The following is an 11,441-nucleotide window of genomic DNA, read 5'->3' as shown; positions in this document are numbered from 1 at the left end:
AGAGAATTGCCGAAGCCCAAGAGCTGGAGATTGCTGAGTTGTGACACCATCACACTCTACCAAGGGCGATAAAGTGAGACTCTGTCTCTAAAAAAAAAAAAAAAATGAAGAAAGTAATGGCATTGTTTTTTATGTTTTATAATCAAACAGAAAATAAAGACATGAAAAATAAGCTTTAGTTAGTGATGATTTAATGACCTTATCTAATACAAATCTATGGATAAGACAATGTTTATACACCTTGACAGTTCATGTATTATATCAGATAATAGGACTCTTTCTTTTGAAAACACAAAATCCTTTAGTAAGATACCTTGTTTGTTTAAAACTCTTCTTGTTTTCAATCACACATTCAGAAAAGACCCTTCACGACTTTCACTGTTCTGAATGTACTAAAATACACGTGTGCACACACACAAGAAATGGTTTTTGTGACATTAAAACGTAAGTTACAAACCTGAATTATTCTGATAATCAGATAGTTATAAAATTGTTTCAGACCATGGGCACATTCTTTTTCCAAAACCACTCTAGCACCTGAGAAAATTCCATGAAGGACAGACATAAAGTGTTCTGTCCATGAGAGTTAGGACTTCTGAGGGGACCTTCAGGGGACAATGTCACCTTTGGGTTTCTGTATGAGACCCTGGGTTTCAGATAGTACCGTTTTTCTGAGAGCCCTCAGCAGTCCACTCCTTTATGTCTGGAAGGTTACTATTCAAATGATTGTTTAGAGTATTTCTACGTATTTCGTGCTATTTATAGTCTCATTTATAATCCCATTTATAATTCACGACATATTTACATTCAGTGGCTACATCAGCACGTCAGAGAATGTTTATAATATCGTGTGTCTTTTTCTACTTGATCTAATTTTCATTTTATCTCCAATTTCATCCATGAGTAGGCATTTTCTACATTTTAGATGTTAGCAAGAAAAATGCTGATTTGAAAGAAGGGTCAGTGTGTTTTAGTTCTTTTCTGATGTTTTAATTCCATTCCATTCTATCTGCCTGAGTAAGATAGCAAGGCATACATGTTATTTTTCTCTGTGTGTGTCAGTGTGTGTATGTGTGTTCCTTCTCTTCACTTTCTACCTTACCTTTCCAGGGGTGATGGATGAAGATACTTCATGTTCATGACAGCACGTGTAGGCTAGGAAGAGAATGAAACCCCACCTGTCCTTTTTTCTTCCATCCCTAGTATTAGATGCAAAGCATGCTTGAGGTCTTTTTATTATGCAAAACTCTATGGTGCTTTGCATGCAAACCTAGATTAGTTTGGTTTGTCATTTATTTTTACTCTTCAAAATGAAAAAAATCATCTATTTCCTATATTCTTAGAAAAGCAAAGTAAGCCATTTTCTAACAGATGACTAATCAATTTGGCAAAAGACCAGTATAAAATTTTCCTCAAAAGTTTAGAAAGTTGTGGAATCACTGCTAAATACACAGACGGACTAACCCAACTGTTACGGCCCCCAGATAGATAGGTATCTTTTTGGATTTCCTACGTGAAATAGATTTGGCCAGACTACTTATTATTGGCTTAAGTTTTTGTTCACTTTGAGCTTTAGTATCTGACTTTTACACTGTATGTTTGGCTATGTTTAGAGCAGAACCCTAATAAGGTTCTACAATTGTAAATTATAAGCTATATTATCATTTTATATACTCCTGAAATAAACATTGATATATAACATCGCTAAATGAGCACTTCTCTGACATAGAACAGGAGGAGGTACTAAGAGGGGAAACTTTGGGCATAGCCTCTGTTAATGATTTTATAAAATGTGGTGACAACGTGGGCTCTGGAGCAGGGTTCAAATCCCAGCTGCATCACCTCGTGGCCCCGTCACCTTGAGCAAGTTACACTCTGTGACTCAGCTGCTTCATCTGTAAAATGTGGATGAAAAAGTATTTATGGCTTGGCGCCTGTGGCTCAAGTGGCTAAGGCGCCAGCCACATACACCTAAGGTGGTGGGTTCGAATCCAGCCTGGACCCGCCAAACAACAATGACGGCTGCAACCAAAAAATAGCCGGGCACTGTGGCAGGCGCCTGTGGTCCCAGCTCCTTGGGAGGCTGAGGCAGGAGACTCGCTTGAGCCCAGGAGGTGGAGGTTGCTGTGAGCTGTGAAGCCACAGCACTCTACCCAGGGGGATAGCTTGAGGCTCCCTCTCAAAAAAAAAAAAAAAAAAAAGAAAAAGTATTTATTTGCTATGATTGTTAGAATTATATGGATGAATATACATGTTTTCCCTAGCACAGTGCCTGTGTTATAAATATTATTTAAATGTTGGCTGATGTTAAGATTATGATTATATTAATGATAATTATTATGATTCACACTAATACAATGAAATGATTAAAGTGTTGAGGCAAAAAGTAAAAGCAGTTGTCCAATATGTGTTTGTTGTATATATTGTGTCCCAGACTGGGTTGCTTAGGCATGGAAAAACATTTCATTATTTATTATATGTATTAGACTTGAAATATGTTTTCCTCATTTCTATAATGCGGGCTGCCTATGACAGAGCCAAGTGTAATCCTATGAAGTAAGAGGTTGGCTTGATGTGTACAATACCCAAACATCTTCCATATGGAAAAAAATCGGTCTAGATTGGTTTTATGAAAAGGCTCATCTGTATTGTTTCAAGATGTGTACCCTGATTTAGACCACTAGTGCTGTCAACACCAGTAAGAATTTGTGTCTGTTAACCACTTCGTAACCCAAGCTTGTTATTTTTTTCATGTGTTACTATCAATAATCCAGGTATAGAATTCTAGTTGCTAGGGACTTAGCCACAATAGTGGACGTAGAAACCCCTCTGATTATGGGAACTGCTCTCTGTCTTTCTGCAGTGGCTCTGAGACATTTCTCTCCTACCCTCCCTTCACCTCCCTCTCCTCTCTTTCCCTTTCTTCATGCTCTTCCTCCTCCATTCTACACAAATCTGCCCTCTGTTATCCCACACTATTGCTATTCTTCATGTGGGCCGTGCTGTCCCCCCCACCCCACGCTTTTGCACAGGCTTTTTCCTCTGTCCAAACTGCGTTTCCTCTTTTCTTCACCTGGCTATGATCTTTTAACACTATAATCTCCTTTGGGGCATCATCGTCTATGAGAGACTTTCTCTAATTTCGACCACTTCCTCCTTGCCTTCTGTGTTGCTCTATTTTTAATGCTCTTCCTCCCCACTAGACATGAGTTCCTTTTTGTGGTATTCCCCTGTACTGACAGCTTCTGACGAATGCCTGGGAGACAGTAAGTGCTCAATATTTTCCCAGTGAATGAATGAGGAATTTGTATGTGAAAGTATAAAATAGTTTGCACAAGTCAAACGAAACTAGACTTAGTATGTCTAAACAAAGTAAGTATAGGCATTTACCATTTCTTTTTAAAAGAAAATAGAAAGGCTTTTGGATTTTTCAAATTGTATGGCCTTTAACATACAGTTATATATTAAAGATATTTATATTGGCTCTGAAATGGCAATCAAATATTACCACTATAGTTGTTAAAAAGAATTTAGATTTGGTAGTAATAGGTAATATAAAAACAAATCATCTATACTTTAGGTTTCCATTATATTATAAAGAACATTGCATATAAATATATATACAAATATACCTACATAACGGAAGTACTTGGTAAAATAGTGACATGCTCTTGTAACCATAGAGTATTATTTTTCTTCTTTATGCTGTATGTTGATAGCACTTAAGCCACCATGTCTTTCGTAGGTTCTGTTTACTCTTGGGTTTTCTTATACCAATTGATCAAATATTTTTTTTCCTCTTGGTATCATCATCTGATGTGCATCTCAAAATCATAAAAGTGGTACAATCATTATTTTATAGAGCAAATCTCATTTCTAAAATCGTGTGTGTGGGATATATACAGATATTCTTAACAGACACCTTAATCACTTTCATTGGAATGGTAATTGATTTAAAAAGCATTTTGCAGGGCGGTGCCTATGGCTCAAAGGAGTAGGGCACCAGCCCCAAATGCCGCAGGTGGTGGGTTCAAACCCAGCTTGCCAAAAACTGCAAAAAAATCATTTTGCAAATAAAGCCTGTAGCTTAAAATAATAAAAAGAAAGATTCTTGTGATTATAATATTTATAGATTATAAATTCAATATATGCTGGTACTAATCTAAGCACTTTACATGAGTCATGTCCTTTAATGCTGAGGGTAGATTTAATTATGATTCCAGTCTAGAGGTGAGGAACCAAAACAGAGATGAAGAAATGGGCTTAGCATCTCACAGCTGTGCACAGTGGCAGAGCGGGGTCAGAGCCCAGCAGCCTGGCCACAGAGCCCACACGGTCGCATTCTGTCAGAGTGCCTCTCAGACCCAGTCACTCTGCTTTCTTTCATGTACACTATTCTGTGCAATCTTGCACATGATGATGATGGTATCTTTTTTCTGTCTAGTAGCAGTTTTCTTTTTTAGTAAGAGGGTTTTCATATACAGTATTAGATAATATGAATGGATGATCATGAAGATTGGCTTTCTAAGTTGCATTTATTGTATCAACAATTTTTATTTTTTCACTATTTAAATCCTTAACTAGATGTTGCTATTGGGGCTCCGCAGGAAGATGACTTACGAGGTGCTATTTATATCTACAATGGCCGTGTAGATGGAATCTCATCAACTTTCTCACAGGTAAAAGAGCATTCTATTTCCAAAAGAAGCATTGCTCATAAAGCATCCTTAAAATTTCTAGGATAGTATGTGGTCTTCCTCTTAGGGATTTTTTTCATTCATTCTTTCTTTCTTTCTTTTTAAAATTAAGACAGAATCTTGCTCTGTTGCCCAGGATAGAAAGCAGTGGAAGGATCATAGCTTATTGCAGCCTTGAACTCCTGGGCTCAAACAATCTTTCTGCCTCACCATCGCAAGTAGCTGAAGCTGAAACTATAGGCATGTTCCATTGCCCCTAGCTATTTGTTTGTTTTGTTTTTGTTTTGAGACAGTCTGGCTCTGTTGCCTGAGCTAGAGAACCATGCCCTCAGCCTAGCTCAAAGAAATCTCAAACTTTTTTTTCTTTTTTGAGATAGTCTAACTCAGTTGCCCTCAGTGGAGTGTCACGGCATCAGAGCTCACAGTAAGCTCAAACTCTTGCACTCAAGCAATCCCCTTACCTCAGCCTCCTGGCTAGCTGGGACTATAGGTGCCTGCCACAACATCCACCTATCTTTACAGACAGGGTCTCGCTCTTACTCAGGCTGGTCTGGAACTTCTGAGCCCAAGCAATCTACCTGCCTTGGCCTCCCAGAGTGCTGGGATTATAAATGTGAGCCACCAGACCTGACCAACAATTTTATTATTTTTTTTCTTTTTCTTGAATCCAAGTCTAATGCTGTTGCTCTTTGTAGAGTACCATGGCATCACTGTAGCTCACAGCAACCTCAAACTCCTGGGTCCGAGGGATCCTCTTGCCTAAACCTCCTGAGTATCTGAGACTACAGGCATACACCATCATGCCCAGCTAGTTTGTTCTATTTTCAATAGAGATAGATCTCAGTCTTTTTCAGGCTGGTCTCACACTCTAATTTTTTAAAACTTTTTATAGAGATGGGGTCTCTGTTTGTTGCCCAGGCCAGTCTACAACTCCAGACCTGAAGCAATCCCTCCCCCTATCTTGGCCTCCCAAAGCACGATGATTACAGACTTATGCCCAGCTGGATTTATTTTTCTTAATTTTCTGTTTCACATATTTAACATTTTCTTCATTTGCTGTTTTACTGTTTTATAAGAGTAGAATATGGAGTTATTTTAATAGTTTAATCAGTCTTAAAACTACTTTTTTCCTCATAAATAAGGGTCCTAGTTATTCTCACTCTAGCTTGTCTTTAGCTCATTAAAGATTTCTTTTTGCATTTTGTTGAATTTGTGTTCTGAGGTAATATCCATGCTATACCCAATATGCCCATTCAGATTCGGCTAATGTGTCTTGTCTTGTGGCTAAAGCCCCATATTTCATGAAGATTACACAGATTCAACACACATATGGCGTATGTGTGTGAACATTAAGTGTGCTGTAGTAAGACGGTAGCACTTTAATAAGGTTTTCCATGACGTAACTCTCACTCCACTTTTACACGTTGAAAACTCAGGGCATTTCAGTGCGTAGAGAAGCTCCATTCATATGCAGAGGAGAAAGTTTGTCCAATGATACTTTAATGGATACATTAGTTAATACTATTATTTTTAATTAAGCAAGAATGGACAAGTGGTTATCTGTATTTGACTTGAAGTCTATGTACTTGTCTAACACAAAATACTGATTTTCTTTATCTAGATAGCCACCTGATATTAATATATCAATACTGAATGTGAAACTGAGCACAGAGAATGGGAAACACGTATCTAACTCAAGTTGTTCTTGTTAAAAAACTGGCTTTCAGCTGGAAGTGGTGGCTCATGCTTGTAATTCTAGCACTCTGGAAGGATCACTGGAGGTTAGGAGTTCAAGACTACCCTGAGGAAGAGCAAGATCTTGTCTCTACAAAAATGAGCTGGGTGTGGTGGTCCACATCTGAAGTCCTAGCTACTTGGGAGGCTACTTGAGGCAGGAAGATCACTTAAACCCAAGAGTTGGAGGTTGCGGTTGAGCTATGATGATACCACTGTACTTTAGCCTTATAGCTCAGGTGACAGCGGAGATTCTGCAAAAATAAAAAGAGAAAAAGTTGGCTTTTATCATAAACCTGAGTAGCAGGTTCCCTAAGTAGTCATAGACTTCTTATTTTCTAATTTTCTTATTTAGTTATTTATGTTATTATGAAAAATGACTTGAGCAGAGGGATCCAGGACTGTTTTAGAAAAGCTGTACTTCATAATTTCCCTTTGCCCACAAAGTAAAGAAAGTGATTTTTTTTAAGTCATGAAATAGCTGTCAACTGCCCATTTAAAAGTGAAACGTTTTGTCTCTCTTAGAAGTATAAGACTCAACTAAAATATATTTTGTTAGTTAATGTTTCAGGGCATGATCATTACTGAGCTAAATCCTTGCTTTTCTGGGATATCAGGGGCTCAAAATCTGCTTCCCACTTAACTTACCTACTTTTCAGAGAATCGAAGGACTTCAAATTAGCAAATCATTAAGTATGTTTGGACAGTCGATATCCGGACAAATTGATGCAGATAATAATGGGTACATAGGTGAGTCTGAAACTTACCATATTTAATACGGTGAAGTAAGCTCTACTGTAATGCTGCTTTATAGTGGTGGGCGTGGCTATGGAAGACTTTGATTTACTGAGAATCATCCTCCCTGCAGTTTGGAAGCTCTCTTGAATTCAAGGATAGGCCAAAAATTATCAAGTAATGCCTCAGCTTTACACTGCCATTTAATGTTATATTCCTTATTCTTCAAAAACTGAGAGGAACTCACAAAAATCGATCAAACATATAATGAAAAGACAGAAAAATCTTTTTTTATTTCAAACATAAATCTCTGGGTAAATGTTTCCTAGTCCAACAATCTAAATTTGTTTTAGTAAGTCTGTCTTTATGTCATAAATTTACATCATAAAGTTTATGAAGGGATAAATTGTTGTTGTAAAGGAGCAGATTCAGACAAATGGGAAATGAATTTAAAGATGTGAGCATATATTTTCCAATTAATTTTCTATAAATTACATTTTGCTATAGTCAAAAGGTGATAGGTAGTTAGTATTTACAGCGGAGAGGTAATTCTCTTTGACTAGTGATGATTGTTAATCTGTGTCTTTGCTTTTCATCCTCCAGATGTAGCCGTTGGAGCTTTTCGGTCTGATTCTGCTGTGTTGCTAAGGTAAGCTTAATCCATTTCACTACCTAATGACAACTGGGCTTAAATGTAAGTGATGGGAGGCGGTGTTGAAAAGCAGTGGTAGTGAGCTCCTAACATCGTTTTTGGTACTCTGCAGTTTAAGTATTGAACTGTAGAGGATTTTGCTCACCTTACATTGCTATTATTAAACGAATCATCAGAGTCAATGTTTTTAGACATTTCAATTAAAATTTATTTTGCCTTGTGTAACTGAATATGTGCACACATGCTACTCCTAAGGAAGATTGCTGAAAGTACGTGGTTAATGTGAACTGATAAAACAAGTACCTATGTCTAAGGAAAAATCATTCTGCAACGAATATTGCTAATTTTATTTGTTTCTTAGGACAAGACCAGTAGTGATTGTTGAAGCTTCTTTAAACCACACTGAGTCAGTAAATAGAACAAAATTTGACTGTGTTGAGAATGGATTGCCTTCTGTGTGCATGGATCTAACCCTTTGTTTCTCATATAAAGGCAAAGAAGTTCCAGGTTACATTGGTAAGTGTGCCCCACAGAATGAACACCTGTCCGAATGTGCACTTCACTATCTTTGACCTCTCACTGTCTTTTGCTATGGGGTCTTCTTTGGGGTGGGGGGGGAGTACCCACCCAATATGTATTTTTCTTCCCCATCTTTCTGATTCTTGAGTTGTTCTAATCAAGGAGTAGGCATATTAGAAGCCTGTAGTTGTTCAGAGATTATGGCGAGAAGCTGAGGAAAGAGTATTACATGCTACATTCATTTAAGGTGAAACAACTAAACTCAGTCTGTGAAATATCTTTAGAATAGAAAGAACATCAGCTCAGCTCCTCTGTTTTACTGAGCTTTTCAAAGACTGGAGCTGGCTTAACTCACAAGGCTGGGAGGGAGATTTTTTCTTTACATTCTGTGCTTTTTCAACAATTATATAAACATATCTGGCATCTAGACCTGATTCTTATTTCTATAAATGACACATATATCTTAATAATTTCCTGTGATAATTAGTTCCTGAGAACCATGCCTATTTCCCTACATGTGGACAATTCTCTCTCTTTTTTTTTTTTGTTCTTAGAGACAGAGTCTCACTTTGTTGCCCTCATTAGAGTGCGGTGAAGTCAGAGCTCATAGCAACCTCTGGGCTTAGGCGATTTTCTTGCCTTAGCCTCCCGAGTAGCTGGGACTACAGGTGCCCGCCACAACACCTGGCTATTTTTTTGTTTCAGTCTAGCCGGAGCTGGGTTTGAACCCGCCACCCTGGGTATATGGGGCCGGTGCCCGACTCACTGAGCCACAGCACTGCCCTCATGTGGACAATTCTGAATTATCTTCTCTGGAGATAGAAGCCTGGATACAGCTCACCCCAAATTGTTGTCATTCGCAAACCACATATGTGTGAATTTATAAGTATTACATTTTTGCTAGTAGATTACTCTTCCTATGTTATATTTGAGCCAATATTAGAGTGAAACGAACCCATAGTCACAGAAAAGCATACCTGAGGTTATCATTTGAACATTAATAATTCACAAATTTTGTGATCTCCCCAAGAGCTATCAAGAGTTGATTGTACACATGACCTTAAGACAGCCGTCATCTAAACACCACGAAGGAAAGCAAATATGTATTGAATCAATCCATGAGTATGTAATAGAGGTATCAATCTGAATTAGCTTATAATGAGACATACACAATGAGGCTGGTAGCTCTACTCTAGAACAGACTCATTTTTAATAGTGGGTAAGTCCTGGCTCAGCTGCAGTAATAGGGGAGTTGGCAAGCCTTCGTCTGGTTATTGATTGGAGAAGTGACAGTTTAAAGAGTCTGATCTGACAGTGAATTAGACATTAACACAGACAAGCTGATGGATTATCTGAAAGATACGTGTTGAATACATGGGGCTCTTTCCCTTTATGTAAAATCAGGGTGTCCTATACTAAGAATTTTATTGTGATGAGTTCTTTTTTTAAATGGTTGGAGACAAATATATGAAACTCATAAATAACAATAGTATTGTTTTAGAAACATGCTTTATAATTGTAATAAAATGACTCCTTGGGAGAAATAATTCTCATGGTAAGCATGTTTAATAAAACCAGGACATTTTGCCTCTTCCTGTGAGTGGATCTTTATTCACTCCTTTTTCATTTACTTTTTGTCTGAACTCGGGCTGATGAATTTGTAGACAGCTATTTCAATTGCAGCTTTCTCTCTTTCTCTCTCAGTTATTGTAATTTTAAAGTCAGTTGGCTCAGGCTTTATTATTTTCTAAACAAATGATGATTGAAAGATATATTTGAAATGTATAATAGTAACAGGTTTTATACTTACATTTTCTTAAAATAAATAAGTCACATTCTTCTAGAAGTATAAGTTACTCCTAAAATATAAATGAACACTTCAGGAATTATGTAAATGCTTTAAACTATATCTTACGAATTATTATTCCTATACAATGAGTGACACCTCAGCAGACTATTAGATTTAGCTCACTTTGCAACAAACTCATCAAACTCATTTTGATTGGTAAGATCTGACTTGGAATTTTTTTGGTTGCTTTTTAAATTTTCCTTTTTTTTTTACTTGAAGATCATCTTTAGCAGGTAAATATTTATTATGTCAGATTTGAAATAAGCCATGTCAAACTGCTAGGATATTTATTGAGAGATTGTCTATATGTATATATATATTTATTACTGTACAAATTAACACTTGGAAGGTCAAATTAGAAGCCAATAAAAAGAGAGATGAAGGAAAATAATCAGAGGCTAGGACGGCAAAGAAGACATTCTTTTATTTTTTATTTTTTGTAGTTTTGGCCAGGGTTGGGCTTGAGCCTGCCAATCCTGGTATATGGGGCTGGTGCCCTTCTCCTTGAGTCACAGGTGCCACCCAGAAGACATTCTTGAGTAAAACACACACACACACACACACACACATACACATGATATCTATATATCTATCCATGTAAACATGAAGGAGGTAAAGCCTCCATCTTTCTGTATGGCTGCATAATATTCCATGGTGTACATATACCACAATTTATTGATCCGTTCATAGGTCGATGGGCACTTGGGCTTCTTCCATGACTTAGCAATTATGAATTGGGCTGCAATTACATTCTGGTACAAATGTCTTTGTTATAATGTGATTTTTGGTCTTCTGGATATATACCTAGTAGAGGGATTATAGAATCGAATGGCAGGTCTATTTTTAGTTCTTTAAGTGTTCTCCAAACATCTTTCCAAGAGGTATGTATTAGTTTGCATTCCTACCAGCAGTGTAGAAGTGTTCCTTTTTCTCCACATTTACGCCAACATCTCTGGTTTGGGGATTTTGTGATGTGGGCTAATCTTACTGGAGTTAGATGATATCTCAAAGTAGTTTTGATTTGCATTTCTCTGATGATTAAGGATGTTGATCATTTTTTCATATGTCTGTAGGCCATGCACCTGTCTTCTACAGAGAAGTTTCTCTTCAAGTCCCTTGCCCACCCTGAGATGTGATCACTTGTTCTTTTCTTGCTAATAATTTTAAGTTCTCTATGGATTCTGGTTATTAAACCTTTGTCAGAGATATAACCTGCAAATATCTTCTCCCATTCTGAGGGCTGTCTGCTTGCTTT

General features: G+C 37.3%; 1 protein-coding gene across 1 annotated transcript in view; it reads left to right on the top strand.

Annotated features, from left to right (window-relative positions):
- The window catches only part of ITGA4 (integrin subunit alpha 4), a 96,319-nt gene that overhangs the window by 31,342 nt on the left and 53,536 nt on the right, over positions 1 to 11,441 (top strand). The window contains exons 11-14 of the mRNA XM_003791468.3: positions 4,585 to 4,679; positions 7,091 to 7,181; positions 7,770 to 7,815; positions 8,180 to 8,334. Coding sequence (XP_003791516.1) covers positions 4,585 to 4,679; positions 7,091 to 7,181; positions 7,770 to 7,815; positions 8,180 to 8,334 — 387 coding nt within the window. The remainder of the gene's footprint in view (positions 1 to 4,584; positions 4,680 to 7,090; positions 7,182 to 7,769; positions 7,816 to 8,179; positions 8,335 to 11,441) is intronic.

The sequence above is a fragment of the Otolemur garnettii genome, unplaced genomic scaffold, assembly GCF_000181295.1.
Source record: "Otolemur garnettii isolate 467f Iridium unplaced genomic scaffold, OtoGar3 scaffold00048, whole genome shotgun sequence".
NCBI classification, from domain to species: Eukaryota; Metazoa; Chordata; class Mammalia; order Primates; family Galagidae; genus Otolemur; species Otolemur garnettii.
This window is presented reverse-complemented; position numbering and strand designations above follow the sequence as displayed.